The sequence below is a fragment of the Syngnathus acus genome, chromosome 17, assembly GCF_901709675.1.
Source record: "Syngnathus acus chromosome 17, fSynAcu1.2, whole genome shotgun sequence".
In the NCBI taxonomy this organism is placed as follows: Eukaryota; Metazoa; Chordata; class Actinopteri; order Syngnathiformes; family Syngnathidae; genus Syngnathus; species Syngnathus acus.
The window spans coordinates 5149234-5176145 of NC_051102.1; the positions used below are offsets into that span (position 1 = coordinate 5149234).

The 26912-nt window shown below is 55.0% G+C and overlaps 9 protein-coding genes and 1 long non-coding RNA gene across 18 annotated transcripts; 6 read left to right on the forward strand and 4 right to left on the reverse strand.

Annotated features, from left to right (window-relative positions):
• The first annotated feature begins 117 nt into the window (after positions 1–117).
• On the forward strand, positions 118–3405 carry klhl18 (kelch-like family member 18). The gene is made up of 10 exons (XM_037275486.1): positions 118–302; positions 765–895; positions 976–1116; positions 1177–1375; positions 1516–1676; positions 1768–1907; positions 1975–2197; positions 2273–2377; positions 2457–2568; positions 2630–3405. The coding sequence occupies exons 1-10, from the start codon at positions 174–176 to the stop codon at positions 3014–3016; spliced, it is 1728 nt and encodes a 575-aa protein (XP_037131381.1). The 5' UTR covers positions 118–173; the 3' UTR covers positions 3017–3405.
• Positions 3406–3630: 225 nt separating this feature from the next.
• Positions 3631–5912, reverse strand: bfsp2 (beaded filament structural protein 2, phakinin). Its single transcript, XM_037275499.1, has 7 exons — positions 5448–5912; positions 4824–4906; positions 4593–4749; positions 4322–4483; positions 4128–4253; positions 3835–4070; positions 3631–3762 (listed from the first exon to the last, which is right to left on the reverse strand). The coding sequence occupies exons 1-7, from the start codon at positions 5910–5912 to the stop codon at positions 3714–3716; spliced, it is 1278 nt and encodes a 425-aa protein (XP_037131394.1). The 3' UTR covers positions 3631–3713.
• Positions 5913–6291: 379 nt separating this feature from the next.
• LOC119136774 (C-C chemokine receptor type 9-like) lies at positions 6292–8809 on the reverse strand. Of its 5 annotated transcripts, XM_037275502.1 has the most exons (5): positions 8345–8808; positions 7764–7823; positions 7380–7691; positions 6441–7217; positions 6292–6403 (listed from the first exon to the last, which is right to left on the reverse strand). In XM_037275502.1, the coding sequence occupies exons 2-4, from the start codon at positions 7794–7796 to the stop codon at positions 6447–6449; spliced, it is 1116 nt and encodes a 371-aa protein (XP_037131397.1). In that variant the 5' UTR covers positions 7797–7823; positions 8345–8808; the 3' UTR covers positions 6292–6403; positions 6441–6446. The 5 variants fall into 5 exon arrangements, with proteins under 5 accessions (XP_037131397.1, XP_037131401.1, XP_037131400.1 ...); XM_037275506.1 differs by lacking the exon at positions 6292–6403 and having other exon boundaries at positions 6404–7217; positions 7764–7816; positions 8555–8809; XM_037275505.1 differs by lacking the exon at positions 6292–6403 and having other exon boundaries at positions 6404–7217; positions 7764–7816; positions 8472–8809.
• On the forward strand, positions 7688–8694 carry LOC119136786. The gene is made up of 2 exons (XR_005100805.1): positions 7688–7943; positions 8306–8694. It is a non-coding gene; the product is annotated as an uncharacterized LOC119136786 (long non-coding RNA).
• Positions 8810–8860: 51 nt separating the features above from the next.
• LOC119136767 (protein disulfide-isomerase TMX3-like) lies at positions 8861–12425 on the forward strand. 2 transcript variants are annotated; one of them, XM_037275494.1, is made up of 16 exons: positions 8861–9318; positions 9497–9566; positions 9644–9686; positions 9987–10110; positions 10176–10221; positions 10309–10389; positions 10472–10571; positions 10649–10726; positions 10797–10863; positions 10927–11025; positions 11134–11191; positions 11254–11313; positions 11392–11448; positions 11540–11669; positions 11747–11815; positions 11946–12425. In XM_037275494.1, exons 1-16 carry the CDS (start codon positions 9024–9026, stop codon positions 12126–12128), a joined length of 1560 nt encoding a protein of 519 aa, XP_037131389.1. In that variant the 5' UTR covers positions 8861–9023; the 3' UTR covers positions 12129–12425. The 2 variants fall into 2 exon arrangements, with proteins under 2 accessions (XP_037131389.1, XP_037131390.1); XM_037275495.1 differs by having other exon boundaries at positions 8861–9566.
• A 56-nt stretch (positions 12426–12481) lies between these two features.
• cdyl (chromodomain protein, Y-like) lies at positions 12482–15245 on the forward strand. 3 transcript variants are annotated; one of them, XM_037275492.1, is made up of 8 exons: positions 12483–12674; positions 12869–12993; positions 13066–13574; positions 13650–13876; positions 13975–14147; positions 14447–14657; positions 14719–14862; positions 14944–15245. In XM_037275492.1, the coding sequence occupies exons 1-8, from the start codon at positions 12651–12653 to the stop codon at positions 15100–15102; spliced, it is 1572 nt and encodes a 523-aa protein (XP_037131387.1). In that variant the 5' UTR covers positions 12483–12650; the 3' UTR covers positions 15103–15245. The 3 variants fall into 3 exon arrangements, with proteins under 3 accessions (XP_037131384.1, XP_037131387.1, XP_037131385.1); XM_037275490.1 differs by having other exon boundaries at positions 12869–13574; XM_037275489.1 differs by having other exon boundaries at positions 12482–12674; positions 12869–13876.
• A 381-nt stretch (positions 15246–15626) lies between these two features.
• Positions 15627–17791, reverse strand: rpp40 (ribonuclease P/MRP 40 subunit). Its single transcript, XM_037275507.1, has 8 exons — positions 17492–17791; positions 17132–17261; positions 16987–17055; positions 16821–16907; positions 16478–16600; positions 16210–16384; positions 16011–16130; positions 15627–15949 (listed from the first exon to the last, which is right to left on the reverse strand). The coding sequence occupies exons 1-8, from the start codon at positions 17588–17590 to the stop codon at positions 15796–15798; spliced, it is 957 nt and encodes a 318-aa protein (XP_037131402.1). The 5' UTR covers positions 17591–17791; the 3' UTR covers positions 15627–15795.
• Positions 17792–17880: 89 nt separating this feature from the next.
• Positions 17881–21200, forward strand: riok1 (RIO kinase 1 (yeast)). The gene is made up of 17 exons (XM_037275493.1): positions 17881–18084; positions 18242–18416; positions 18479–18560; positions 18630–18699; positions 18861–18903; positions 18980–19072; positions 19136–19248; positions 19322–19402; positions 19477–19563; positions 19647–19784; positions 19854–19957; positions 20017–20123; positions 20189–20254; positions 20311–20427; positions 20538–20591; positions 20821–20964; positions 21022–21200. Exons 1-17 carry the CDS (start codon positions 18026–18028, stop codon positions 21124–21126), a joined length of 1638 nt encoding a protein of 545 aa, XP_037131388.1. The 5' UTR covers positions 17881–18025; the 3' UTR covers positions 21127–21200.
• An 864-nt stretch (positions 21201–22064) lies between these two features.
• impa1 (inositol monophosphatase 1) lies at positions 22065–24617 on the forward strand. Of its 2 annotated transcripts, none has more exons than XM_037275509.1 (9): positions 22065–22186; positions 22881–22953; positions 23031–23170; positions 23354–23458; positions 23530–23575; positions 23641–23749; positions 23819–23927; positions 23996–24147; positions 24212–24617. In XM_037275509.1, the coding sequence occupies exons 2-9, from the start codon at positions 22891–22893 to the stop codon at positions 24328–24330; spliced, it is 843 nt and encodes a 280-aa protein (XP_037131404.1). In that variant the 5' UTR covers positions 22065–22186; positions 22881–22890; the 3' UTR covers positions 24331–24617. The 2 variants fall into 2 exon arrangements, with proteins under 2 accessions (XP_037131404.1, XP_037131403.1); XM_037275508.1 differs by having other exon boundaries at positions 22067–22186; positions 22878–22953.
• A 95-nt stretch (positions 24618–24712) lies between these two features.
• On the reverse strand, positions 24713–26512 carry c17h7orf25 (chromosome 17 C7orf25 homolog). The gene is made up of 2 exons (XM_037275500.1): positions 26270–26512; positions 24713–26001 (listed from the first exon to the last, which is right to left on the reverse strand). Exon 2 carries the CDS (start codon positions 25983–25985, stop codon positions 24750–24752), a length of 1236 nt encoding a protein of 411 aa, XP_037131395.1. The 5' UTR covers positions 25986–26001; positions 26270–26512; the 3' UTR covers positions 24713–24749.
• Between the last annotated feature and the right edge of the window lie 400 nt (positions 26513–26912).

Genomic DNA, 26912 nt, shown 5'->3' on the forward strand with positions numbered 1-26912 from the left:
TCCATGCAACCTTCCTTCATCTCGCTAAGTGACTGAACCTTTCGACGACGTTTTCTCAGGCGACGATCGACATGCCAACTTGGGGTGCTTTTGCTTTGAGGGGCAAAAGGAAGTGGCGTCGGTGTGGTACGGCGGCTCGCAGGGCTCAAAGTTCGCAGCTAGCGACGCTGACGATGGGAGAGGTTGTTTGCGAGGAACTCGAAGATTTGGTTCATTTCTCAGTGCACGACCTGCCGGCAAGAGGCTATGTCGTCATGGGGGAAATACGGCGGCAGGGGAAACTCTGTGACGTCACGCTCAAGGTACACTTTCACGTTTCTGCACGGCGAGCGAGCGTCAAGTTAGCCTCAAGATAGCCTAGCCTAGCATTTAGTGCTGAGCTCATGCTAACTGGAATTAATAGCGGCTTACTTTTGACTGCGGCGCCGACATTACATTATTTAGAGGCTATGGGCCATCTTGTGAATAAACAGTCACTATATGTTGTCATCCTATGACGTCCAGGCTTCTAACTGACCTTCGGCCAAATGGAAGCGATCGGTTGTGTGTTTGACACTACGTTCTACAAGTGTGAATGAACGCTCTTGGTTGTCAAACTGAGTTTTTACTGTTAAAGATTTCTCAAACACACCCGCGTTCTTTTGGCACCTCGTGCATGTAGAAACAAACAATCAGTCTGAACGTAACGATTACAAAGCCTAGAAATTACAGGGAGAAGCCACTTCCGTCCTTGTTGGACCAGTGTGACAGAATGTTGTCTACAGGCGGGCGAGCACAAATTCAGCGCCCACCGCATCGTGTTGGCTGCCTCCATCCCGTACTTTCACGCCATGTTCACTAACGACATGGTGGAGTGCAAACAGGACGAGATCCTTATGCAAGGAATGGACCCCAGGTATTGCAAACGTCACCCCTGACACTGCTCGGCAAACCACGTGAGATGGCTTCCCTCAAGTTGTGTCCGTGTGTGTGTAGCGCTCTGGAGGCGCTGATCAACTTCGCCTATAGCGGCCACGTGGCCATCGACCAGCAGAACGTTCAGGCGCTCCTGATCGGCTCCAGCTTCCTGCAACTGCAGAATGTCAAAGACGCCTGCTGCTCCTTCCTGCAGGACAGGTTAGGTCACTTCCTCTTTCTTGGGCACCTTGCCGACGTTTCTGAAAGGGCGTTCTTCAGGTTGCATCCCAAGAATTGTTTGGGAGTGCGGCAGTTTGCAGAGACCATGATGTGCGCCGCCCTCTACGACTCAGCCAACAATTTCCTGCAACGGCACTTTGTGGATGTGTCCCTGTCGGACGAGTTTCTCACCTTGCGGACGGAAGAGGTGCTGGAGCTCGTGGCCTGCGATGAACTCAACGTCAAAACTGAGGAGCAGGTCAGACGCGCCTTCGACACATCGGGTCCTGCCTTAGAGTGTGGTGTGCTGTCTTTAAAGGAGACCCAAAGCTATTTTGTTCTTTTTTGCGAGCTTGCGTCGCTGACATGGAAGGACCACCCCGTGCATTTCCTTCGCAGGTGTTTGAGGCGGCTCTGTCTTGGGTCCATCACGATCGCGTTAAGCGGGCACCATTGCTGCCGGAGTTGCTGTCCAAGATCCGGCTGCCGCTTTGCCGTCCACAGTTCCTGACGGAGCGAGTCCAGCAGGAAGAACTCGTGCGCTGTTGCCACAAATGCAGGTAGGCCCCGTTGGCGGCGCCAGGTCCCAGCCCGCTCGCTCACTGGCTTGCTTGTTGCCATTGGCCGGGTGTCCTCCGCTTTGGCCCCCAGGGACCTCTTGGACGAGGCCAAAGACTTCCACCTGATGTCGGAGCGTCGCCCTCCCGGCCTCCCGGCCTTCAAGACGCGTCAGAGGTGCTGCACGTCCATCATGGCGCTCATCTACGCCGTGGGAGGCCTAAATAGCTCTGGTGCGAGGGGACGGGACTTTGGCGCACAGACGGGTCCCGTAACTGACCCACCGGCCTTCTCCCACAGGTGACTCCATGAACGTGGTGGAGGTCTTTGATTCCACGGGGAACTTCTGGGAACGCTGCCAACCCATGAGGACGGCCCGAAGCAGGGTAGGCGTGGCCGTGGTCAACGGGCTCCTGTACGCCATCGGAGGATACGACGGCCAGTCGCGACTCAGCACCGTCGAGGTCTACAACCCCGAGACGGACGCGTGGACCAGAGTGTCCAGCATGAACAGCCAACGCAGGTGGGCGGGCCCTCCAAGCGCATTGGCGCCCGTCGATGGGCGCCGTGGCCTGACGGCTCTTGTGGCGTTCCTCAGCGCCATGGGAACGGTGGTGATGGACGGCCACATCTACGTATGTGGCGGCTACAATGGAAAATCTTCTCTCAACTCTGTGGAATGCTACTCGCCGCACACTGACAGGTCACGAGCAGCCACTGGCAGAGCGTAACTGGCCGCCCTTTCGTGGGGAGCCTGGCTGCTAACGACCTGTGTGTTGTAGGTGGACGGTGGTGACGGAGATGAGCGCCAGTCGCAGCGCCGCCGGTGTCGCCGTTTTTGACGGGCGCATCTTTGTGTCAGGAGGACACGACGGCTTGCAAATCTTCAACACGGTCAGTCGCATCTTCATCCTCCGTAACGCGGCGATCATCACCCAGTCCGTGCATCCCACAGGTGGAGTCCTACAACCACCACACGAACCGCTGGCACGCGTCGGCGCCGATGTCCAACAAGCGTTGCCGTCATGGGGCGGCGGTGCTGGGTAGCCATTTGTATGTCGTGGGCGGCTACGACGGTTCGAGATTCCTAAGCGGCGCAGAGGTCTTCAGCTCGGCCTCGGGCCACTGGAGCCACTTGACGGCCATGAACACGCGGCGCAGCAGAGTGTCGCTGGTGGCGGCGTCGGACCGCCTGTACGCCGTGGGCGGCTATGACGGGCAGACCAACCTGGGTTCCGTGGAGATGTTCAACCCCGACACGGCTCGATGGACCTTCATGGCGCCCATGGCCTGCCACGAGGGCGGAGTAGGCGTAGGTTGCATCCCCCTGCAGCTCGTCTAAACGGTCCCATCGCACCCCGTCGCAACCGGCGGGTCCGCTGTCGGTCCAGGCCGGGCAAGTTTGTGCCGGTGACCATAGCTCGAGCTGCCGGGGCTTACGGTTAGCATTGCGGCCGCGGCAGTTCCGACCGCCGGCAGGCGCCGCGATCATGAGGCCGCCGCGCACGCGCTGGCCACTTCCTCTTGGCCGGCCAGGACAGGAAGTGGCTCATCTGCTTTAAAATAAAAGCGCATAGGGTTAGGGTGGTGCTCAGCCGGGACTTCTTTTTGGAAACAAGAGGAATGTGTCCTCATGACTTCCAATTCATACAATGTGCAAGGAATGTGAATGTGGAGCAAAGTTGTTTCTGCAAGTGACAAAGAAATAAAGTTGCTTAAGGGATGAATGTACGTAGTGTCCCAAAAATGCAGTCAGTAGCGACACTGACCGTCACGTGAGCTAATCGTTAGTTAGCGTTTGTTGTTCACAAAGTGCTTCTTGGTTTGTCAAATGTGCTCAGCTTGCATCAATCGTAATGCAGTGAGGACCACGTCAGTCACCGGCTGGCCCCGCCCTCGAGTCAGCCATGATGATGTTTCACTGTACTGAGTAAATGAACAATGGGCAAGTCGAGCTTGGTTGAAAAGGTAGGACCTTTAATATCTGTTTCATTGGCCAGTAGGAAGTACAATTGGGAATGTCTCCGCTTCCGAAAGGCTTACTGGGGTCCACGCTGCATCTGGTGACTGCTCTGCGGAGTGAAACTCCTAGAAGCACATTTGGATCAGTCAAAATTCTGGATTGCATGTTTGCGCCGGTGGTCAGAAGTGGCTGCTCACTCAGCGGGCCGGAAGCGGCGCTCCTCTCCGTCCAGGATCCCGTGGTACAACCGGATCTCCTGCTCCAGCCGTTGCTTGGTCGCTAGGAGACCGTCGTAGTCCCTGCGCTGTTGCTCCGTCTCGGCCTGCACGTCCGTCAGTTCCGACTCCAGCTTGGACACCACTGAGCCCAGGTTCTGGAGCTCCATGTCGTGCCAGTGCTGAGCATCGCCCACCGAGTTCTCGAGGCCGCGTTTCTGCAGGAGGACACCATTAGTAGGGAATGGTGGCAGGCCAAGGGACGTCTGTCTCACCAGAGCTCGGATAGATTCGGTCTCGGCCTGCAGGCTTTGTAACTTGCAGCCCGCGTCGGAGCACTGGACCTTGAGCGCCTCCAGCTCTTCCTCATCCGGACTCAGCCGACTCACGCACTTGGCGTCCTGAGGGAGGTATGCGTGTCAAACGCCAGAACGCCGGCCGTGCAATACCTACCATCCCAGCTGGTCACCTTGCATTCCTGATAGCTGTCTGTCTCGCCTCGGTTCTTCTCCGTCACTTTCTCCCAGTGGTTCCGGATGTAGGCCAGGATCTGGTCCAGGCTTGTTTCGATGGGAGCGTCCGTTTGATCCAGTTCCTGTCCAGACATTTGACTGTAGAGGAGGCGCACGTCCTGTGGGGCGGAGACAGCGATGTCAGGTATGTCGGTGATGTCAGGTATGTGGATGTTGACGCTTAAGAGTCGGTCGGCCATATCGTAGACGCTGTTCTGTCCTTGGGACCTGCTCGTGCTGTCGCGCCAGTTGTTGCAGTTCGACCCTCATTGCGTCCATCTGTTCTTCCAGCTCCGCCCGAGTCAAGCCGGCGTCTTCCAAGACTTTGTAGAGCGATGACATCTCGTCCTCCGCTGCCTTCCGAAATGGTCGCTCGCTCTCAAACCTGCAGTGACAGTGCACATAATTAACCCTGCTCCCCTCACGATACCCCTGGGCGTCCACTAAACGACCTCTGACCTTTCTTTGAAGTCCTCAGCGTTGGCCTGCACATTTTCTGTCTGCAGCGTCAGTCGGGCGTTGTCCAGGATTGCTTCGCTGACCTGAACACACGCGTGGCCACGGAGACACTGCTGTCAATCAGTCGAGTTTTTATTTTGGAGGCGTGGCCCTTTTTCACGATTCGACTGAAGACTCGAAATACCGTACATGACAAGCCGTGTTGTTTGTAGTTGGAAATGTCCATCTGAACACACTGGTGGTTCGGGACCCCCAGTCCAGTAAAATATATGATTCTATACATTTAAGCCGAGCCAAGTGACGTAGTCTAACTTGGGGTGGGACGGTGCGTGTAAAGGGGCCCAAGTAAAAGCAAATGTTTGCACAAAGTAACAGAGACACAAATAATCAGTCTGATTTGATGGAGAACAACAGAAATGGGACAAAATTTCCCATTGAGAGGCTGAAAGTCGGAGTATCTGGAAAGTTGAAAAAAGTCAAAGGTCTCTTAAGGTTATCAGAGTAGTTGTCGTTTGTCAACCGACTCAGTAAGTTGTCAGTGAATCGAGTAATTGTTGCACCTGGAGTTTGGTGCATTTAAGCGTTTTTGGACTCCGTCCTTGTGCCCCTGGTCGCCCCTCTCACCTGCCTGTAGACGTCCTCCCACTGGGCCCTGAGCGGCCCCCAGGCGCCAGCGCAAGACGCCTTGCGGTCCAGACACGTGTGGATTTGCTCCTCCAGCTGCTGGTTCAGTTGTTCCAGCGCTTGGACTTTGTCTCGGTACTCCATCAAGCAGCTGTTGAGGCCACCGCCGCCGCCCGCACCAACCCCCGCTGCACCCTGACCCGCCCGGGGCAGCAGGGGCCCTGCGCTGCTCCTAGTGCCCTGCAGGAAGATGCTGCTGATGCCCAAAGCTCTGCGAGACACGCGCGTCCCCAGATTGGATGCACCGCCCGTCGGAAGGGTCACGCCTACAAAGACGCCCCGGGACGAGGCCCCGCCCGGGGCCACCCGGACGCATGAGGTGCTCGGGCGCTCCGACCCCGAGGACGCCGACGACAAGGACGCAGATTGGCCCAAAAAGGAGGAGCGGCGTCGCGATAGAGGCATGACAGAGTGAAACCTCAGAGGGAGCCGCTCGCCCACATTTATGGGAGGACAGGATTCTGGAAAGATGGCGCCTTTGTCGGCCCGGCATTTGTGTTACAGTGCTGACCTCTGACCTTTGTTGTCACGCTCCCTGTGCGTGTGTTGGTGTAGCTGCATCAGCACATCTGAGCCAGGCACACGCACACACACACTGTGACTCAGCTGTTTATTTGTTGTTCCTTTTAGACGAAAGGTTCTGGCTTGAAGCATCACTGTGAGAGCACACAAGTCCCTAACCCCATCAGCTCATTTTATTTTCAAGACCGCTTTATTGAGCTTTGATTGCTTTACTCCCAAAATGTCCCTCTGGTTTCTCGGTGACGCACCCCCCCCCCCTAACCCTAACCCCCCCCCCCCCATCTCTCACACAAATGGCGATGAGGTGAAAACAGGAAGTGCAGAAAGAAATCAAAAAGTGTGACGAGCGTCTTTCCGGCACTTGTTTTGTCTGCCTGGCATCCGTCCGCTTTATCTGCGGCCGCGACAGGCCCGGGCCTACAGAGACAGTGCCTGCGAGGTGTCGCTGTCGGACGTTCTAGGAGAACCAAGTCCGCTTTTGCCGTAGCGAGCGAGCTGGTCCGAGGGCGCCGGCGGGCGCCGCCGGCAGACGCAGAGCTGCAGCAAGCGAAGGAGGTCCCGGCGGAAGCGCACACCCACAAAGGCGTAGAGGAAGGGGTTGAGGCAGGCGTGCAGATAGGCCACGGTCTTCAGCACCTGGCCCGCCTTCAGAAAGCGCTTCAGCTCATGGCAGTCAGTGATGGTCACGTGAGCCGCCTGCGTGGCCTCTGTCACCAGCGCGGCGTTGTAGGGCAGCTGGGTCGTCAGGAAAACGGCCACCACGGCCAGGACCACGCGCATGGCCTTGTGCCGCTGGAAGCCACGCGTCTTGAGCAGCGTGGCCACCACAGCGCCGTAGCACACCGCCATGACGGCAAAGGGCAGGCAGAAGCCCATCAGCACCTGGACCCAGAGCGTGGCCATCTTGGTGTGCTGGCCCATGTGCGGCGGGAACAGCATCCGACAGAAGTGGCGCGGGCCCTCCTCCATCTCGGTCGAGGCAGCGGTGGCGAAGACCAGCTCAGGCGTGGCCAGCAGCGAAGCGGCCAGCCAGACGGCAGCACATGCCAGCCGCCCGCAGCGGCGCCGCTCGGCCTGCGAGTTTCGGGCCTTGGCCGTCTGCACGATGACCACGTAGCGATCCACGCTTATGCAGGTCAGAAGCAGCGTGGAGCTGAACAGGTTCACTTTGTACACCGCCAAGGTCACCTGCAGACAAAGTAGCCGTCAAGCTGTCGTTAGGGTTCACCGGGTGAGAAAGCAAACCAGAAACAAAGGCCCCAGGCAATGCCCCCCCTCCCCGACCCGGGGTTGGGCCGTGATGCCAGCAAGATTCAACGACCAAAAGAAATCAAATGCGGTCTACTCTACCTTGCACATGGCGGCGCCAAAGGTCCAGCCGTGAGACGCCTCAGCCGCCCACAACGGCAGCGTGATCAAGAACAAAAGGTCGGCCACAGCCAGGTTGAGCAGGAACACGTCGGTCATGGTCTTGAGACGGCGACGGATGTTCAGGTAGATCCAGACCACCGCCAGGTTCCCGGCACCACCCACTACCGCGATCATCCAAAAGAGCGGCGGCTCCCATGCGCGCCGGAAGGCCCGCACCGGTGCCAGATTGCATGTCAGGTCCGGATACTCGTAGTCCGGGGTGCTGGCCGTTGGATCATCGGACCAGGGCTCCTGAAAAGGGCAAAATGAAGGGAAACGTTATGATAGCTACTCAGCCATGCCTGAGCTGGCGGGGCTCCTTACCTCGGTCACAGAGTTTGTCATGAAGTCGTCCATGGACTTGCCTGGGCAACTTGCTTTCGGCTGGAACGCAAAACAGAAGCGGACCACACTGTGTTTACTGTGCCAAATTGGATCAAGCCTTTCCTCTCAAACTCGGCAATCTCTAACAAAGTCCCTGGCAGGGAGCAAGATCAGATGAAGGTCACACATCTTCACAGAGCAACACCGATATGAGCCCTCCTTCTGTTGTCCGAATCGGTTCATCGGCCAATCTTCTTGCCATGTGCACTCATTATCATCGTTGCTAAGTCCTTAACTCGCAAACTTTAATTACGGCTTCAATTTGTCCAATATAGCACCAGAGCGAACCGAGCAATGCTTTTCATCAGGTGCCGCCAGAACTGACATTTGCTTGAACTGAGGCTTTGCAGTCGAGCGAGCCTTCTCCTGGCCTGCACTGTGTAATATGATGGCCCCAAGTGCCAGCGTGCGCCCACAATTCTCTGTTCTTGCTTTCTTTCAAGCAAGTACACGTGCTGCATCAACGTTTCCCTTTATTATAGGAGACAACTAGAAAAAGGAGCTGAAGTTGGCCCACATACTTTTGCTGTGCGAGGTGAGGCGAGGCGAAGCGAGATGAGGGCCACGACACAGACGTTGGTGAGTCAAAGAAGACAAACTTCCTGGATCGGCAAATGGAGAGCCGAAAGAAGACGAGTAGAAAGGTACCAAATTTGTCGCTTTCAAACAAAGATGATGACAAATCCGGCGGTAAGTCGCTGAGTGGCTTTTGGCTTCAAGAAAGATCTTGCCTTCATTGACACGAGGACTCACAGCAGCGTCGTCGGCGGTGCCGCGGTCGCACGGTGTTTGGATCTTTGGTACAGTTTTGACGAGTCAAAGCAGAAGTGATACGATGGGGCGGACCCACAGACACTCCTGGGCCTTCCCTCCATTTTCACAAAATCAAATGATGCGTACAGTCAGAAAAAGTTGATTTCCTGTGCACCCAACTGTTTTCATTGCGTGACAACAGCATTGGCGCGGTTGTGTAACAGGAAGTGAGAGTGTGAGGTTTGCACGCAAGCTCATTTTATTTCACTATTTTGTTTTGCGTCAAAGCCCTCCTTTGTTGTCATTATTAAGCAAAAGCTCATTGGTTTTTTTGTTCGGCTTTTTTGTTAACTCACTTTTTACATGACTGACAGCCTCTTTTAAATTCCATCCATGTCTATCCTCCCATTTGCCCAGTGAGATGCATTTTAGTACTTTGTTACATTCATGGTTAGGCTGTATTTTTGGTGTGATACCACGTGCCGTGCCTTTGCCGGGCGAGCGCCCATTCGCGCACATCCGGCCTTGTTCTCTCGGTTGTCTCAGAGACCCGAGATTAATTTAATAAAAAAAATGACGTCCGTGTCCACTCTTTGTCCATCTGAGCCGTCTGTGTCAATAAAGTTTGAGGCCATTGAACAAAAGCTGATTATCTGGTCAGATTACAAGCGTGCAGATACTTTTGCGCTTAATCTGCTCAGGATGTCCCAACACGCCGGCAACACGCTCGTCACATTTGCAGGTAAAAGCATCAACTGTTTCTTCGTGCACGTAATCGTGAGTAGCCTCGTGCACGCGTTCCTCGGTCCTGAATGGTCGAGCCCGAGCTGACCCCGGGCCGACCCCAGGCTGAGCCCGAGCCGAGCCTGAGCGGACTCGCCGAGGCCGAGAAATGACATAGTTTGTTTCTTGTGCGCAAGCGCCGCTGCTGCTGCTGCTGTGGATGTCGGTGGCACCGCTTTGGGCCTTCGTGGATGAGCTGGATGACTCGTGAGTCGGTTTTTGTCTCCACACCACGTCCTCACCTGTCCGTCAGGCGTTCATCCAACTGTTCCCCTGTCCGACAGCTTGTTGCAGACCAGGCAAATCGAAGACATTTGGCTGATTAAAGTACGTTGCCCTTTGTGTCGTCAATGGCCGACGTAGACATTTCGGTAGCCGTGTGTGTGCGGTAGGCTACTTAGTGGGCGGAGCTAGACGGCGATTGGTGGAGACGCAAGGGATTGATGGCATCTTTTCAAATGCAGAAGAAATGAACAATTCCCAGCGCAGAGACAAAGCGACTCTCATATAGTGTACGAGTCTCGTTTGATGAAATTTCCACCAAACAACATTAAATTGGGGCGGGGGTATGCAGTCAGATAAGAACGGGGCCACTTCAATGAACCGCCACGGCCTCGCTGTTTGCAGTTTTACGCTCCTTGGTGCCGGATCTGCAAGCAACTGGACCCGACCTGGCACCTGATCGGCTCCGAGCTCAAGAGCGTCGGATCGCCCGTCAACGTGGGCAAATGTGACGCCGTCGCCAACACGGGTGAGCCCGCCTTCATTAAAAAGAGTCCTCGCTGGCCTCGGCCTTTATGCGCTTTGCGCCCGCAGGCTTGGCCAAAGAGTTCAATGTTCGCACCTACCCCGCCATCTTCATGTGAGTTCACGGCACGCCAGCTGATGTTTGCTGATGTCAACTTGATCTTGCAATGGCAATTGTCTTGTCATATGACGATGAATCCAGGTGGAAGAACGATGAGAAGTATCTTTACTCGGGTCCCCGCACCGCAGACGCCATTGTTGAGTTTGCTCACAGAGTTAGTGGGTGAGGAGGACATATACCCACGCACATGCCCGTGCCTGCCAGCGTGTGCACACGTGTTTCTTCTTGTTTTGTGCGTTTTCAGTCCGCTGATCCGACCTTTGACCAGTGTGCAGCTTTTCCAACATGCCTTAAATCGCCACGATGTCATGTTTGTGTACATCGGTGCATCATCGCAACTCAAAGTAACGCACACGCGCACACACGCGCACACACGGGGACCTTTGCCCTGCAACCGCAGACCTGCCACCTGTGTTTGCAGGGGGAGTACTTGTCCGTGGCTCGGGAGATGATTGTGTCGACCTTTTTCTTCTCCGCCGGCAGAGACGTCGTGCCCAAGGTCAACGCAAGAACGAGCGCGCGCATACACAAGACAGATCGCTCAATCGCACGGTGTGTGTGGTTTGCAGGCCGTGTCGCTTCCCGCTCTTCCGGCCGTGGTGGTCTTCAAAGATGGCGATTGCTTTGGTTACAATGGTGGGAATTATGAAGCTGACCTCTGACCTTTAGCCTTGGGCACTGACCGTTGACGCATTCCAGAGGCCAGCGACGGCTCACTCAAGGCCTGGATCAAGAGGGAGAGATTCAGAAATTACGGCAAAGTGGACGACCACACACTCTATGCCATGGGAGACTCGGGTGAGCGCTGGCTGTGCTCGCTTGCCATGCGCACTAGCTGTGCCCGCTGGCTGTGCTCGCGCACGCACTGGCACTGACACGCACACTTTGCGCCCGTTGCTTGGGCAGGAAAGCTGATCCTGTTGGCGCTGTTGGATGAGGTCAACGCGAGCCAACAAAACTTCAGGTATGACCAGCGTGATGCATTTCCTGTCTGTCTGCCCCGCGGACACTATGCTTCCTGTCCAGGTTCAGGTACAAAAGCCTGGTGTGGAAAATTTCGCAAGACTACAAAGAAGTCTACAGCAGGTCGGGAAGTTGACAGCCTTCTTACGTGAACATCCATTGCGTGTGTGTCAAGCCTCGCTCTTGTTTTCATTGCCACAGAAACATTCATTTTGGCTTCATGGAGGGCAGTGAATACGTCAGTGGGCTCATCATGGGGTGAATACATACGCGGCCGAGTTCATCCGCACACGTACACGCGCGTGTTTGTTCAGCATGTGATTCGTTGCTGTATTTTTCGCATGTTCAGCGAGCTGCGCCTTCCGGCCATCGTCATGTTGAATTTGTCGACAGACAGCTACTTCATGCCACCCGCTTCACTGGAGACGGAGCGCCACCTCCTGGACTTTGTAGATAAGGTTCTGGACGGCAGCATTCAGGCGAGTCCCCCAAAACGCGCCGGAAGTCTCGAAAAGCTTTCCCTGTTGACCCCTGTTGGTGCTCTCTCCTTTTTTAGGCTCACGGAGGAAACGGGCTCCCACAGCGAGTCAGACGCTTCATTTACGACACCAAAGTCACGTTCTTGGTACTTCCTGTCGACATTTCCTGACTGAGGGCAGATGACTGTGCTGCTTTTCTCATCGTGGTTCTTTGCGTCGCCCTGTACTGCTGTTTTCAAGCCTGTTCTGTCTGTCACTGTCTTTGTGTCTGTCCAGCTGCTGTTGAGCGAGGCTCCGGTGCTGGGCTGCATCCTGGTGGCCATCCCGTTTGGCCTTTTGCTTTTCGTGTGCTTTGTGTGCCTGAAGGCCTGGTCCGACTACGGAGGCCAGGACGACGACGACGACGACAACCGGCCCGTGTTCTCTCGGAGACCAACAGCCAACAAGAAATCAGACTAGATGATTCTGATCGGCAGAACGCCAAAAGGCCGCACGCTTCAAAAGTCACTGAAGCCGATTTAAAACGAAATCCAACCACTGGCCTCCTGATGACTTTTAGGAGACTTTTCCATATGAGTGTGAAAGAGATTCTGGCATTAGTGTGCCGTTAGCAACGTGTACCTCTTTGCTTCCAAGATTTTGAATGTCTTGAATGCAACAAACGCAGAGAAAAACTGTAACTCCTAACTGTAACGTCAGGTTTCTTAAGCGCCACAATCAATTATTTCAAAATAAAATAGATTTCCCTTTCTGCTATGACGCTAGTGTGTTATTGTGAAGGTGGCCGGTCTGCCTGGACGCTTCCTGAAAGGCAACGGCAAAGCCAAGCGGCGCGTCTAACAAGCGGTTATTCGCTAGCCGAGTACTCCACCAAAAGTGGTCGTCTCCCCGATTAGGAGGTCCAACCGAACGGAACCACCTGCCGCTCTTCATGCTGGCGACCCGCTGACGACAACTTGTCGGCTCTCGTGCGCCGTCTCCATGGCAACGGAAGAGTTATACGAGGTGACATTAACATGCTAACGCGAGCTAACGTATAACACGGCTAACTTGGATAAAAGTTGAAGAATGGCCGCGGGGTGACGACGTGTCAACCAAATGTCGTCAAATGTGGTTAAGGCACAAGCCGTGAGCCACATGTAACCTGATTTGAGAAGAACACGTATGAGATGAACAAATGGGCTGCGTGCTGTCCACAGGTGGAGCGGATCGTGGACAAGCGGAAGAACCGGAAGGGGCGGACGGAGTACCTGGTGCGCTGGCGAGGCTACGGCTGCGAAGGCGACACATGGGAGCCCGAGAGTCACTTGGCTACCTGCATGCCGTACGTACACGACTTCAACCAGCACCACGCCCTGCGCCACCGAGATGCCACCTTGCTGCGCTCCACCCGCAGCTACCTGTGCACCGGTACCCACGGCAACCCCTGCGGCCCGCCCGCCCACATCGGGCGACTCCCGCCCGTCGCCTGCCCGGATCCCGTCTCGGACCCTCAGCCCGCCCCGGCTCACCTGTACACCTCCCCCGGCGGACTCAAGGACCTCGGGCACGCGTCACCGAGTGCTATGCCGGCACCCTTGATGTCGGCGCCCCCGATGCCAACGTCGTCGGTGGGCCCTGCTCGCCGCAGCTTGGACTTGTCTAAGAGCAGGATAAAAATCCTGGTGCCCAAAAGCCCCATGAACAGCCCCCTGGACGCCGAGGAGTCACCCAGCGAGGCGGCGCCCAGCGAGGCGATCCACAACACCGATGCCGGCGCCCGCGACGCCCACGATGTGCCCCCCGAGGTGGCTCTGGAGCAGCCGACCAGCGTGCAGCTAGGCCTGGGGGAGCTGCGCGCCCGTATGGGGATCAGGTCGCGGAGCCACAACGACCCGCCCATGATGCGACCCCTCAATGGAACAGGTAAGAAGAAAGAAAACGGATACGCGGTCCGACCGAATGAGGGCGTGCCAACTGACCGACTCTGCGTCTGCTTAGGCGCTGCTGAGGATGCGGGCGCAACGTCGGCGGTTACCGTTACAATGGGCGTCCCGGCCAAGCGGCGTCTGGAGGTGCGTGCCGCTTTTGACAAACGTCTGCGCTTTAGCGTGCGCCGGACGGAGAGCGCCTACCGCTACCGCGACATCGTGGTCAAGAAACAAGATGGCTTCACGCACATCATGTTGTCCACCAAGAGCTCGGAGAACAACGCGCTCAACCCCGAGGTGCGCAGAGCGCCAAAGCGAGCGCCGGGGGGGGGGCTTCTGGCTCTCTTTGATCTAATCCCAACACGCTGGACGCCGGGCCCTTGCCACCTCCGCAGGTGATGAAGGAGATCCAGAGCGCTATGGCGACGGCGGCGTCCGACGATAGCAAGCTGGTATTGCTGGGAGCCGTGGGTGGCGTCTTCTGCGGCGGCCTGGACTTGCGCGACTTGGTCAGACGCCTCACGGATGACAGGAAGAAGGAGAGCGTCAAGATGGCCGAAACCATTAGGTAAGCGCTCGCCTCGCCTTTGCGGGGATTCAATGGAGTCGATGCAATTATAGCAGCAAACGGTTGAGCGCACCATCAGCTTTGATTTGACATTGAAAGAAAGACACATCGAAATGAAAAGTGGAGATTCTTTTGAGCCCATATTCAAAAACAAACCCATTTCCCCCCATAGCTGTGATGAAGTTCTTTCTTAGTTGGATGCTATATTCTGACTGGCTGAGCAAAGCGGCGATGGTTGACTGCCTTCAAATGCAAACCCTGGCCGAGTGACGCCAGCGCATTGTGCTTCCCTCCCTCAGGACGTTCGTCAACACCTTCATCCAGTTCCGCAAGCCCATCGTGGCCGCCGTCAACGGGCCAGCGCTGGGCCTGGGCGCCGCCATCTTGCCGCTATGCGATGTGGTGTGGGCCAATGAGAAGGCCTGGTTCCAGACGCCCTACGCCGCCTACGGGCAGACGCCAGACGCCTGCTCCTCCTTCACCCTCCCCTGCATCATGGGCCCCCCCTCGGTCGGTCCACCGCCGCTGAGGTGACAAGAGCCGTGCCTGATGCCCTCCCTTTTGCTGGCAGGCCAACGAGCTGCTCTTGAGCGGCAGGAAGTTGACGGCGCAGGAGGCTTGTTCCAAAGGTTTGGTCTCGCAGGTTCTCTGGCCAGGAACCTTCACACAGGAAGTCATGCTGCGCATCAAAGAACTGGTCACCGTCGACTCGCTCGTGAGTCTTGCTCAGTATTACTCGGTAGAATTGACCATACTGCAAGTATGGGATAGCGCCCAGTGTCTTGTGCCGCCACAGGTCCTGCGGGAGTCCAAAGCCTTGATGAGGAACTCCAGCCGAAGTTCTCTGGAGCAAACCAACGAGCGCGAGTGCGAAGCCTTAAAGAGAATTTGGGGCTCGTCGCAAGGAACCGACGCAATCTTGCAGCACCTGCACAGAGGCAAAGAGCTCTACTAGGACTAGAACCCGGAACTGGGACCCGTTTGTGCTTCTAAGGCCGGACTTAGTCTCTTAGCTCCTTTCCGTGCCACATCCTTGCGAACAACACGTTTGTATCTTTTCTACATTGCCAAGTAAAACAGGAAAGGAGTCTCGCAGTACTTGGGTGTTTTACGTTTATGTGGCTATTGCGGCGCCCCCTGCTGGTTTGAAAACCCTCCAACCTCAGGGCTCTACCCACACGGGTCTCCCCGAACAAAGCGGTGGATGGGGTTCCGGAAGAAGCTTGGACGGGAGGACGACCGGGCCGGAAGGTCACCTGGCGTGATGTGAGCCTCAGGTGGGAGGAAGGACATCAGATGAAGGGGTGGGGGCAAGATTTGAGCAGCTCACAACCACGTTTCGTATTGTAGTTCCTTAAATTGTTTCTCGCTGAAAGTGGCAGGTGGCACCAAAAGAAAGTTTCCCAACGTATGTGCACGTGGGTATTTTGTTAAAGCCTTAATTTTTTAGATATACACACAGAACCTTTAGGACACATCTCAGAAAACACAAGTACATTTATTTATCAAAACAAAGGGGAAAAATTGGGCTTCCAAACTGAAGACGACCATGGTTTGTTGACGCTGGAACAACTTGTTTGAATTTTCCTAAGGTTTCTAAATCTGTGATGCAGTTGGATGTTGCATTCCAGTGTCTGCAGGGATGTGGTCAGGAGGCAGGCTTGGCCAGGTGCAGGGAGTAGGTGCGGTCAGGGAAGAGGATCAGCGTGTAGAAGTGGCGCTCGTGCACGTGCAGACTGTCCAAAAAGCCGTGAACTGTGATGGCTGCCCAACCTGGCGAGTGCGCCCCCTCCAGGAAATGGCTGCAACACAAACCAGCTACTAATCAGTGGCCCGCGCTGCCGGGCGAGCTTCCCAGCTTACCCGAGCTGCTGGATCAGCGTCATGATGTTTTCAGGAAGCAGCAGACCGCGCGCGGCCAGAAGAAACGAGCTCTGAGAGGAGTTGCTGGACGGACGAGGACACGCCGAAGGCAACGGAAAGCTGTGGCGACAACAAAGGGTTAGTGTCAGTCAGTGGACAAATCGGCGGGTCGCGGCCTCCTTTGGTCTCGCTTCCTCACCTCAAGTCCGGGTCAGCTTGGACGGCCCCGAGCCACTCCAGAAGGTCAAAGGGGTCGTGCGAGCGCAGGTCGCAAGCGGGCGGCACAGGGTGGCTCACGAGGCGACCGCTGACCTCGGGCGTGTGCCGCGACCACTTGTATCGCCACAGCAGTGGCTGCAGCCCGTCTGTGTCCCCTGCGAGCGCAACACGGTGGCATTTAATTCACTTAAACGTGTGCCGGCCATCGGACTCTCATCCAAAGTGCACGGAAGGAGACGGCAAGTCACCTGAAGTGGGCGCTAGCAGGAAGTCCATCCTTAATAGAAGTCGTGAGGTCAGACCGCTGAGGAGACGCCGGTAGCCCGGGCTGCCAGGAGCCATGTTGCTGTCACTCAAATCCACATTGACCACTAGAGACAAGTCACAAGTTAGCATGCTGGTGTGAGTCAGCGCCTGCAACTTGTAGGCTCCTTGCCAAGCACCCCAGCAAAGGTTAGTGAGAGTTTGGGCAAAGCCCGAACGTTGGTTGTTCGTCATGGTTTGTTCAAATAGTCCCTAATAGCTTTGACAACAGCTGACAGCCTATCGTGCATTGCTGCTGACGTCAAAGGGAGAAGCAGCGCTTCCCACCGTATCGGCTGCACTTTGGTCTGCACGCTTTGCCTTGGATCCCCAACACCTCGTAAGAGTCTTTGTCCAGCGACAGACACAATTGTCCTGCACGCAAGCACACATCAGCCATGTTTAGAGAAAAGTATAGTTAGTGTAGGTGGTGGCACAACCTGAAGTCTGTTACCATTTGCCTTGAGAAAGGCGCAGTTGTCTTCGTCGATGCGAGTCTTGTAGGACAGGCCGCACACGTTTCCTGAAGCACACGCACATCTGGTTAGTCAGTTGACCTGCAAGTCTATTGGGACAGGGGTGATGCCCCGAGTGCCTACCGCGTCTCAAGCATTCCTCCAAAAGTTCATAGAGCGGAAGTTCCTGGATCAGGTAGAAACTTTGGAAACTTCTTAAAGTTGCATCCAACTCAGAAGGAGCGTGGTCACAATCTGGAAGCAGCACGGTTGCCTACACAAAGGCCAAACATTTAATTGACAAAGGGCAATGGAAAAGACATGGAGTCGTCAGAAATTTAACGCTGCTATTTCAACATACAAAAAGTCATATTTGTCATTTATCGTGACGTCACCTATTGTTTTTGACGGACGGGAGACAGGCGCAAAAAAAAAAAAAACGACGGGGGAATTTGACTCCTATCTGGCGGATAATGTACACGCGGGTTAGCGTGAGCGTCTGACCTTGTAGTTAAAGGGCAACTGCTCCAAGTGCGCTCTTAGTCTGTTGTTTGGGTGCAGCAGAGAAGACGTTTCACACTTAAGAATGGTTCTGCTGCTCATCTTCGCTCCAAACACGTTTGGAGTACAAACGGGAAACAAGCCATCCGGAAGCCAAGCAGCACACTACTTCCTGTTGCTCCTCTTCCATCTTGTGTGTTTGTGTGTTGTTGTTGTTGTCAGTAGTGGCACGTGTCATCACTTTTATTTGTTGTATTTTTCCTGCAACGATCACCGTCCTGCAATCGGTGTTTCTTTGGGCTCAACGAGACGTTTGAAAAGCACAAAAATAAAGCTCCTGTCCAACAGGGGGCGATGTATGTTGCGCTAAATGACGACGCTGACATCTTCCTCGCGGGTCGTAGTCACGTGTCCAATGTCCAGACCCGGAAGTCGGTCGAGCACGCTGTTGTTGTGATCACGACCCAACGCAACACAAAATATTCACACAGAGTTGACTTTACTGATCTTCGGCATTAGTTTGACGTTAGTGACGTCATGGCGTTGGTTGTCGACTCTGTACCTGGACAATTTGATGACGTGGAGGACGAGGGCGGGTAAGCAACCGCGTGCGCGTGGTTGATGTTCACGCGTAGCCTTGATAGCCGCGTTTGACGTCACACTTATGACTTAGACCGTCGTGTGACAGTCCTGTTTTTAAAATAGTAACTGTCTAAATAATAACCCTGTGTTGTTTGTTTTCTTCCGCTGCAGCCAATCCCAAGCGTTGGACGTCCCACGTGATATCAAGCGAGCTGGCCTGCAGCAGTACAGCGATGATGATGATGATGACGACGTTGATGAAGATGCTGATGATGATGACGAGTGGGCGTGGTCTGCCGCAGGAGGGGATCTAACCAAACGATTTAACCGCAGTGCCGTTGCTCAGGTGAGACGATTTACAGCTACGATGATGGATGGTAATGATCCCGTGGCGGTTTTGTTTTTCAGGCTAACAAACAGAATTTGCCCAATCACACGCTTCTTACCACGGACAGGTCGCTGAGGAGGTTTGAGCACAAGATAAACCTGGGTAGCTCCCACGCTCACACCCACCCACTCAAAACATGGCACCTTTTCTCACGTGCTTGTTCATTTGCAGATAAGCTCAACTTGTCTGACTCTGTAATGAACAAAGTGACGACAAAGCAGAAGCAGAAGGACGCCGACACGTACGTCAGCGCTCCGAAAAGCGTCTTTGCGGAGACTGGGGAGCTAAGGCGGCGATCGCATCGGCAACCGCGTCAGCGATCGTTCCTTATTGGCTAGCCCGCAATCACAATGTGGCGACATTTGCCAAAATGACGGAGGTGGTCTTTGTTCTCACCTGCAGGTACCGCCTGAAGGATAAATCGGATCGGGCCACAGTGGAACAGGTGCCGATTAACGTGATGGAAATGCTTTGATTGTGAAGAGGCTACGAGGTTTGTGCCTGACTCAAGTGCGGTGCAGGTTTTAGATCCTCGGACGCGAATGATTCTCTTCAAGATGTTGACTCGTGGGATCATCTCGGAAATCAATGGCTGCATCAGCACGGGGAAAGAGGTGAGCACGCGTTGACGTCCCTCTGCCACGCTCCGCCTCTCCTCAATGCGCCCATCCCGTCAGGCCAACGTCTACCACGCCGTCACTTCCGGCGGAGAAGGCCGAGCCATCAAAATCTACAAGACATCCGTCCTGCACTTCAGGGACCGAGACAAATACGTCAGCGGCGAGTTCAGGTCGCGCGCTCGCCTCTCTGTTCTTTCTCGACTCAAAGTCGTCCGCGGGGGCTAAAGCCTTTTTGGCCTACAGGTTCCGTCACGGTTACTGCAAAGGCAACCCCAGGAAGATGGTGCGAACTTGGGCCGAGAAGGAGATGAGGAACCTGATCAGGTCCCAGCTTTTCCGCAAGTCCCCCACTCCCAAAAACTGGCGCACTCACACTCAAACCTCCCTGACGCTCTCAGGTTGCAGACGGCCGGCATTCCCAGTCCGGAACCACTGCTGCTGCGGAGCCACGTGCTGCTCATGACCTTCATCGGCAAAGACGATGCGTGAGGCCCGCCAGCGAGCTCTGCGCCGGCCAGTGCCGGCTGATCGGCCGGCCTTCTCACGTCTGTCTGCCCTCCATGAGTAGGCCCGCCCCGCTGCTGAAGAACGCTGTCCTGTCTGAGTCCAAGGCCCGCGAGCTCTACCTGCAGGTGGTCCACGACATGAGGAACATGTTCCAGCGGGCCAGGCTGGTTCACGCCGACCTCAGCGAGTTCAACATGCTGTAAGCGTTGCGGCGAGCCACTTTGCGGTGGCGGCAGCCGACCTCAATTTCCGCCCCGTCCGGTTCCAGATATCACCGTGGCGGTGTTTACATCATCGACGTGTCGCAGTCGGTAGAACATGACCACCCGCGCGCGCTGGACTTCCTCCGCAAAGACTGCGGTAACGTCAACGGTGAGTGGACATTTTGAGAAACCCCCTCGGCAGAGAGTTGAGCACTTTTTCGCTTTCAGAGTTTTTCGGCAAGCGCGGCGTGGCGGTGATGACCACGCGAGAGCTTTTTGACTGCATCACTGACCTGTCCATAACCTGCGACAACGTGGACCAGTACATGGAGAAGGTGCGTAAGCGGCGAGCGTGACCTCTGACTTTTACTCACCTGACCACGTATGCTGGCCGGCGCAGATGATGGTTGTCGCGGCCCAGCGGACGGCGGAACAGCGATCGGATGCCGACCAAGTGGACGAGGAGGTGAGAGACGGAGAGCGGCCACTTTTGTCCGCGTCTCTGACCGGGTGTCCAATCAGGTGTTCAAGAGGGCCTACATCCCACGAACGCTCACGGAGGTCAGCCACTACGAGCGAGACTTCGACATGCTCAGGACGGGGGAGGAGGAGACCACCGCGGGCCAGCACAACGACAACGTGAGTGGAGCGGCGGCGGCTGTCTGCGCTTTGCTCGCAGGAAGCTCCCAATCTTCACAAAAAGCGGAGCTCAGTGAATCACCGTCCTCTCCTTGGTCTCGGTTCTTCAGGTTCTCTATCAGACGCTGACGGGACTGAAGAAGGATCTTTCTGGCGTTCAGATGGTAGGATGGCTTCACACTGGCTTGAAGCTTTGCATCGCCCAAACCCCGTTCACGTTCTATCGCGACAATTCATGCTGACAAGCTTCGGCTGGGGTTGGGAAAAGAAAAAGAAAAAGTTGTACGTTTAAAATGGCAAAAATCATCACGTGAGACGTGTGCGTGCGCTAAGACTTGCTCATGGCGGGGGAAAGCCGCCCCGTTCAATTTGAGCGCAATCCTCGGTCTTCAGGTTCCGGCTCTGTTGGAGGAGGACGGCTTGTCCTCGTCGGAGGGGGAGCAAGAGGAGATTGAGCAAGAGGAGGTTGACCAAGATGAGGCGGGCAAGGCCACTCGGACATCACCCAGCGACAATGCTGAACCCCTGGACAAAAAGGTACTTGTTTGCCACGCTCAGCGCTGGGAGAGGACAAACGTGGCCTTTTTGTTCCAGGAGAAGAAGAGGTTGGTGAAAGAAGCTCAGAGAGAAAAGAGGAAGTCTAAAGTTCCAAAACACCTCAAGAAGAGGAAGGAGAAAATCGCTAAGACCAAGAAGTGAAGATGAGTGTCGGAGCTGGCCCTCGGCGGCCTCATTCGTTCGGTCCTTCATTAAACAAATCTCGATGAACTCAGTGAACGCGTACCGTCCCCTCTTTGGGTCTTTGCAGTTTCTGATGCAGCACTGCGTGCGTGCGTCAACGCAAACTGGGACTCTTAATATGTGCACGGACACAACGAAGGGTACTGATTGGTGGCCCACATTGAAAGTCACGTCCATGCGTATTGAGCTGCTACAGGTGTTGACGCTTGTGAAGGCGTTGCAGGGTGCGCGCGTTGGGCTGCTGACGTCTACAATCGCGTGGAGATTGACAGCTGGACGGTCGCCACCTCCGCCATCATCGTCCAGGAAGCCGGAGGCGTCGTCAAGGATACCGATGGTGCGTCGTGTCGGCTGTCGTTGGCGAGTGTCCTCTTCAGGCTCCCGCTTCGACATGATCTCACGGCGAGTCATCGCAGCCAGCTCGTCGGCCGATCGGATCGTGGGAGCCGTTCCCTGTTGCCGTGACGACGATGAGCCGAGCTAATAACATGCTCATCGCCACGGCAGCGTGGTGACCAATCGGAGATGCTTGATGCAAGATAGGTTAAGGTGGAAAAAACGAATTGTTTGCACTTTGCTGTTAAAATGGTTTTAAAAAAATGTGTTCTGAAAATTGAAAGAAGCTTTTCGCATCCATTATCAGTTCAGTGACATGCGATTTCATCCAGACGTCATTGATGTATTGACTTTCATCTTGTATTTCAAAATGTTTTGGTTCAGTTTCTTCCCTCAATCAAAATGTCCACTTACGCTTAATTGTATTGACACATAACGCCTATCACATTGTGATCAAATAAGCCAATAAAACTCTTTAGAATGTTGACGTTTGTTACTAGCAAATCTCGATCGGTAGCCGAAGCGGGTCCCGATGTGACCAGCAGAGGGCGGTGACGGCAGCCACGTAGGTGGAGAACGAAGAAGACAAAACCCGGAAGTGAGTGGCGTCACTGATCCGCACCGTCAAGCTAGAATTCAGCATCACATCGTCCTTCTCGTTGATTTTTTAAAGTCGACAGCCGTAAGTTGGTCATTGTAGACTTTTGGTTGTGCTTGTTTTGGCTCCACTTTCCCGTCGAAGCTGAAGATACACTGAAATATGAACAGACTTGTTGATAGTCACCCGTTCAAGTAACGACGTTTTGTTCAACCTTGCCTCTTGACCGTTACTTCAAATGATTCCAATGTGATAATTTATGTCTGAGACGTCGTTAGTGCGAAAGGTTAACAAACCAAATGGTAAAGAAAATAAACGACTAACGATAGAACTGCAGCTGATGATCACAAAAGTGGATGTGACTTTTGGACGCGTTGTTGTTGAACCTTTCCTCATGAATATGCGTACAAAAGTTTGGGGTCACTTCAAAATGCACTTGTTTTTTTAACCTAAGCCTTTTTTAACGAGGATAACATCAAACTAATCAGGAATACACACGGTACGTTGTTAATGTGACTGACTATTGTAGCTGCAAACGTCTGCTTTTTAATGCATCATCTTTATAGGCGTATAAAGGCCCATTTCCAGCAACCATCCCTCCAGTGTCCTAATGGTCCATTGTGTTTGCCAATTGTGTTAGAAGGCTAATGAATGATTAGAAAACCCTTGAGTAATTGTGTTAGTTTTAATGGAAAACACTAAATGATCTGGGTGACCCCATACCTTTTAACAGTAGTGTACATGCCTTTGAAAAGCGCTCTTGCGTGTTCTGAAGCAGCCCACCAAGTATGACGGACATTTGGCAGAGCGCCATGGATCACGCTGTCGCTGTGGCGCGAAAAGCTGGACAGGTACGCTACGCACACGCACGCACCCGGCGTGTAGTAGACGCGTGGTGATAAGAGCGCTTCTGGTTGTGATTGGGAAGGTGGTACGTGATGCGGTGGGCGGCGTGCAAAAGGAGGCAGTGATGGTCAAGAGTTCGTCCATTGACTTGGTGACGGAGACGGACCAGAAAGTCGAAAAGCTTATCATTGAGTCGATCAAGGAGAAATTCCCAACGCACTGGTACAAACTTCGTGTATGTGTGTCTTGTGCCGATGCGCGTGCAAAGAAAAGCAAACCAACGCCGGAAAAGCCACTGTAAAACAGCACGTTTCCTGCTTCTGGACCGGCCCAGCTTAAGCTTTTTGGCACCCATCTGGGAAGTGGAAGTGGGGCGGCCGGCTGATGGTGTCGTTTGCACGCCAGCTTCATTGGGGAGGAGTCGGTGGCTGCAGGAGAAGTTTGCCTCCTGAGCGACAGTCCCACATGGATCATCGACCCCATTGACGGGACCACCAACTTTGTTCACACGTAAAGTCCATTCTTCTTCTCCTGCTCCCCCTCGCCCGTGCCAACCCTGACCCCGCTTCCTGCCTCCACAGATTCCCTTACGTCGCCGTTTCCATCGGCTTTTCGGTCAACAAGCAGGTGAGAGTCCCGTCCCGGTGATGTGGAAGCATGTCAATGGAGTGCCTGGTCTCGCTGCCTCCCAGGTGGAGTTTGGCGTGGTGTACAGTTGCCTGCGGGATGAGATGTACACGGCGCGGCGGGGAAAGGGAGCCTTCTGCGACGGGCGCCCGCTGCAGGTTTCTCAGCAGCAAGGTCAGCACGTCGTCCCTCGCCAATAAAGACAATTGCAATGAGGAAGTGATGTCGGCTACGTTCCTGTAGACATCCGGCAGGCCCTTGTCGCCACCGAGTTCGGCTCAAATCGAGACCCTCCAGCGGTGGACAAGATGTTCTCCAGTCTCAAACGGGTTCTCAGCATTCCTGTCCACGGGTAGCGTGCCCGGTGTCCCGGCCTGGATACATGGACTGACGGCTGATGGCGTGCGCGTTTTGTTGCAGTGTGCGTGGCGCCGGAAGCGCCGCCATCAACTTGTGCCTGGTGGCATCTGGCTGCGTGGAGGCATACTACGAGATCGGCATCCACGTGTGGGACATCGCCGCCGGCTTGCTCATCGTCTCCGAGGCCGGTGGCGTCCTCATGGACGTCAAGGGTGAGAGCTCTGCTGTCGTTGGGGCGACGCGGCATCTTGCTCAGTTGTGCTTGCATGCGTGCAGGAGGCCCGCTGGACCTGATGTCTCGCCGCATTCTGGCCGCCAACAACAGGAGCGTCGCTGAGCGTCTCGCCAAAGAAATCGATGACTTCAGTGTGCGCCGAGACGACGACGCCTCTTGACCTCTGAATTTGAGCGCTCATTGGTGACATGTACACATCTGTTCACGACTTGATTCTATTGGGGTGACACCCTTAGTTTAGTTTTGTATTAACAATTGGCCAACCCAAAGCGTCTCTCTGACCACGCAACAATTTATTTTATTTTTTTTTGCTCGATGGAAGACTTGCCGTGTACAGCCTCATCGTTCGTGTGAAACAAGTAAATGGATTAATTAGTCACATTTGACAGAGAAAATTCTGATGCCTGCTTCTATATCCATTTCACAAATACACGGTTTGAATTCTGACGATGCTCATTTGCGTTTTTCATGAAGTCATGTTGAAGCTTTTTGTTTTGGGTAAGGTGGGGTGTAGCCTCCAGCAAGGACAGAGGAAACAGCAGTGCCTCCCATGCTTTATTTGTGCAGGAAAAAAAACCCTCATGAGCCGCTCATCGGAACTGGGGTAAAAGTTTGGATGTGCGAGGCCCTCCACTCCTTGCCCTCGGTGAGCGCCCGCGGCTGGTGCATGAAGACGCTGAATCGGACGCCCTGATTGGCCGCGGCCCTGACGAAGCGGCCATTTGCCGTTAGGGTGACAGCACGCAGCGAGTCCCCGGTCCCGAAGATCAAGAGCGAGCGGCGGTTGACCTTGGCGCTGGGCACCAGCGCCAACGCTCGCTCTGATGGCTGGTCGTCCACCAGGTGCAGGCGCGCCAGCAGCTGGCCAGCGCGCTCCTTCTCGCCGGGCCCGCCCAGCGTGTCCAGGATGAGACGGAAGTCGGCCACAGCAGCGCTGCAGGCGTACAGCTCCTTGCCCGCCATGAAGTTGTCCAGCAGCGGCAGGACCGGCTGGCGCCGTTCCTGGGCTGCCTGCTCCGTCAGGACGGGCTCCCGGAAGGCCAGGTGGCACCGGCCATGGCTCAGTGATGACACATAGGCGATGAGCGCGGTGATGTCCATGTTGACGCGGCCGCACTCCTCGCTGCGCACCGCTGCAGGGAAGGCCAGGCTTGCCACCAACGTGGTGCGGTCCACCCGGGTGAGCTCTGACTCCTCCCCGCTGTCCTCGTGGTCCTCGTCTACCGCTGCCGGCACAGCGTTGACGGCCACGATGTCCCCGCGGACGGCCACGCCCATCTCCTCCAGGCGCCGCGCCATGGGGCTGGACACGCCGTTGTAGAAGGCGAAGACGATGTGAGGGTGGAGGTACTCGACGGGCTGCTGGCGGCTGGCGCACACAAAGTCCTCGGCCTGCCCTACCACGCTCTTGGCGCCGTAGCTGCCGCGGCCCTGCCAGATGTTGTGCAGCGCCTCGGCCTTCCTGCCCACCGCCTTGACCCACGTGTGACCGCCATTGGCCACCACGTCCACCACCAGCGTGCGCTTGTTGCCGGCAGCGTCTCGGTAGGAGAAGACGTGTAGTACCGCCGCCACGTCCTCCAGGCTCTCAGCCGAATCCAGCACAGCAGTCAGGTGTGTGAGGTTGGTGCTGTGAAGCTGAGACTCTTTGAGCAGAAGCTCGCCGCCTTCTGCCCGCTGCAGGAAACGCAGCTCGGCGCGGAGCTTGCCACAAAGTTTTCCGCGTCCTTCCACCGCTGGACTGATTTGCTCGGCGCGCTGGCACAAGGCCTTGGCCACGCCCATTTGCTCCTCTAACATGTCCTGGAGAGACATGACGTACGCATCCTACCTGGGGACACACAAGCCATACATCCATCGATCAGGAAGGAAGGAAGGAAGGAGGGAGGGAGGACGGCGCCGGTTGTTCGTTTTGGGAGGTACAAAATCGATTATTTCTAGAGCGCACACACGATTGATTTGATTGCGCCTTGTTCCACGCGATTTTAAACTTCTTGACAAGGCAAGCTACGCAAAGCGGCCAACGTGGTCGTCGTCATAGGAAACATCGGACGAATGGACGAAACAATGGACGAATAGGGAACATGACGGAGACTTACGTGTGACGTCGGTGCCTTCGCCTGTGGTTGTTAGCTTCTGAAGCTAAACTTCCGCCTTCGACAGGAACGAGCAGGGATTAGCTTCGTAGGAGGAGACGCCCCTTTTGAGCTGCGTGGTACGTGCCTTTGGCGACTCTTTGCTCGGAGGGTCAGAGTCGTCAGTAGACGGCTGAAAAATCCTCAGACTTGGGATGCCGTCACATTATGAACTGGGAATAACCTTCCACAGGTAAGATGAAAACTATTGCGTTTGGTTACTTGTTGTTGGTAAACCAAAATGCAACCTCGTGAAAATTCGACTGGAATAAATTACAATTTAAGTTCAACGTCGACCTCCCTATCATGGCTGCCACGGAGGCACCTCTATGGAGGTAGATTTGGGTCAATAGTTTTGTACTTGGAAAAAAAAAACTTGAATTGAACATATTTGAGAAGGACTGGACCTTGGATGCGCCGTTTCAATAATGGTGCCCTCTACTGGCACGTCTACCTTAATCCTTTACCATGACGTCTGTCTCTCCCAAAGCGAGGCCATTTATTCATTTGCCACACTTCCCACATCTTTTGTCACAATATGGACTCAATCTTAATGAATATAGACCTGAAAATAAGGTTTGACAATATTGAGGAAACAGCAACAATA

Coding starts and splice junctions, on each gene's coding strand:
- cdyl (XM_037275489.1), top strand. CDS start 12,651: ATGGCAACGGAAGAGTTATACGAG. Junction 14,148..14,446: donor AAGATGGCCGAAACCATTAG/GTAAGCGCTCGC, acceptor TCCCTCCCTCAG/GACGTTCGTCAACACCTTCA. Junction 14,658..14,718: donor GCATCATGGGCCCCCCCTCG/GTCGGTCCACCG, acceptor TTTTGCTGGCAG/GCCAACGAGCTGCTCTTGAG.
- bfsp2 (XM_037275499.1), bottom strand. CDS start 5,912: ATGCCTCTATCGCGACGCCGCTCCTCCTTTTTGGGCCAATCTGCGTCC. Junction 4,907..5,447: donor GGGAGGACGTCTACAGGCAG/GTGAGAGGGGCG, acceptor GCGTGTGTTCAG/GTCAGCGAAGCAATCCTGGA. Junction 4,750..4,823: donor GCTGAGGACTTCAAAGAAAG/GTCAGAGGTCGT, acceptor CTGTCACTGCAG/GTTTGAGAGCGAGCGACCAT.
- impa1 (XM_037275509.1), top strand. CDS start 22,891: ATGACGGACATTTGGCAGAGCGCCATGGATCACGCTGTCGCTGTGGCG. Junction 23,171..23,353: donor GAGAAATTCCCAACGCACTG/GTACAAACTTCG, acceptor TTTGCACGCCAG/CTTCATTGGGGAGGAGTCGG. Junction 23,750..23,818: donor GCAGGTTTCTCAGCAGCAAG/GTCAGCACGTCG, acceptor ACGTTCCTGTAG/ACATCCGGCAGGCCCTTGTC.
- c17h7orf25 (XM_037275500.1), bottom strand. CDS start 25,985: ATGTCTCTCCAGGACATGTTAGAGGAGCAAATGGGCGTGGCCAAGGCC.
- riok1 (XM_037275493.1), top strand. CDS start 18,026: ATGGCGTTGGTTGTCGACTCTGTACCTGGACAATTTGATGACGTGGAG. Junction 19,073..19,135: donor GCATCAGCACGGGGAAAGAG/GTGAGCACGCGT, acceptor CCATCCCGTCAG/GCCAACGTCTACCACGCCGT. Junction 19,958..20,016: donor AGACTGCGGTAACGTCAACG/GTGAGTGGACAT, acceptor TTTCGCTTTCAG/AGTTTTTCGGCAAGCGCGGC.
- klhl18 (XM_037275486.1), top strand. CDS start 174: ATGGGAGAGGTTGTTTGCGAGGAACTCGAAGATTTGGTTCATTTCTCA. Junction 896..975: donor ATGCAAGGAATGGACCCCAG/GTATTGCAAACG, acceptor GTGTGTGTGTAG/CGCTCTGGAGGCGCTGATCA. Junction 2,378..2,456: donor TACTCGCCGCACACTGACAG/GTCACGAGCAGC, acceptor TGTGTGTTGTAG/GTGGACGGTGGTGACGGAGA.
- rpp40 (XM_037275507.1), bottom strand. CDS start 17,590: ATGAGCAGCAGAACCATTCTTAAGTGTGAAACGTCTTCTCTGCTGCAC. Junction 16,601..16,820: donor ACCAAAGTGCAGCCGATACG/GTGGGAAGCGCT, acceptor ACTTGTCTCTAG/TGGTCAATGTGGATTTGAGT. Junction 16,131..16,209: donor CAAGCTGACCCGGACTTGAG/GTGAGGAAGCGA, acceptor TTGTCGCCACAG/CTTTCCGTTGCCTTCGGCGT.
- LOC119136774 (XM_037275502.1), bottom strand. CDS start 7,796: ATGGACGACTTCATGACAAACTCTGTGACCGAG. Junction 7,692..7,763: donor TGACAAACTCTGTGACCGAG/GTAAGGAGCCCC, acceptor TGCCCTTTTCAG/GAGCCCTGGTCCGATGATCC. Junction 7,218..7,379: donor TTGGCGCCGCCATGTGCAAG/GTAGAGTAGACC, acceptor CTTTGTCTGCAG/GTGACCTTGGCGGTGTACAA.
- LOC119136767 (XM_037275494.1), top strand. CDS start 9,024: ATGGTTAGGCTGTATTTTTGGTGTGATACCACGTGCCGTGCCTTTGCC. Junction 10,390..10,471: donor TTTGCTCACAGAGTTAGTGG/GTGAGGAGGACA, acceptor GTGCGTTTTCAG/TCCGCTGATCCGACCTTTGA. Junction 11,816..11,945: donor ACACCAAAGTCACGTTCTTG/GTACTTCCTGTC, acceptor GTGTCTGTCCAG/CTGCTGTTGAGCGAGGCTCC.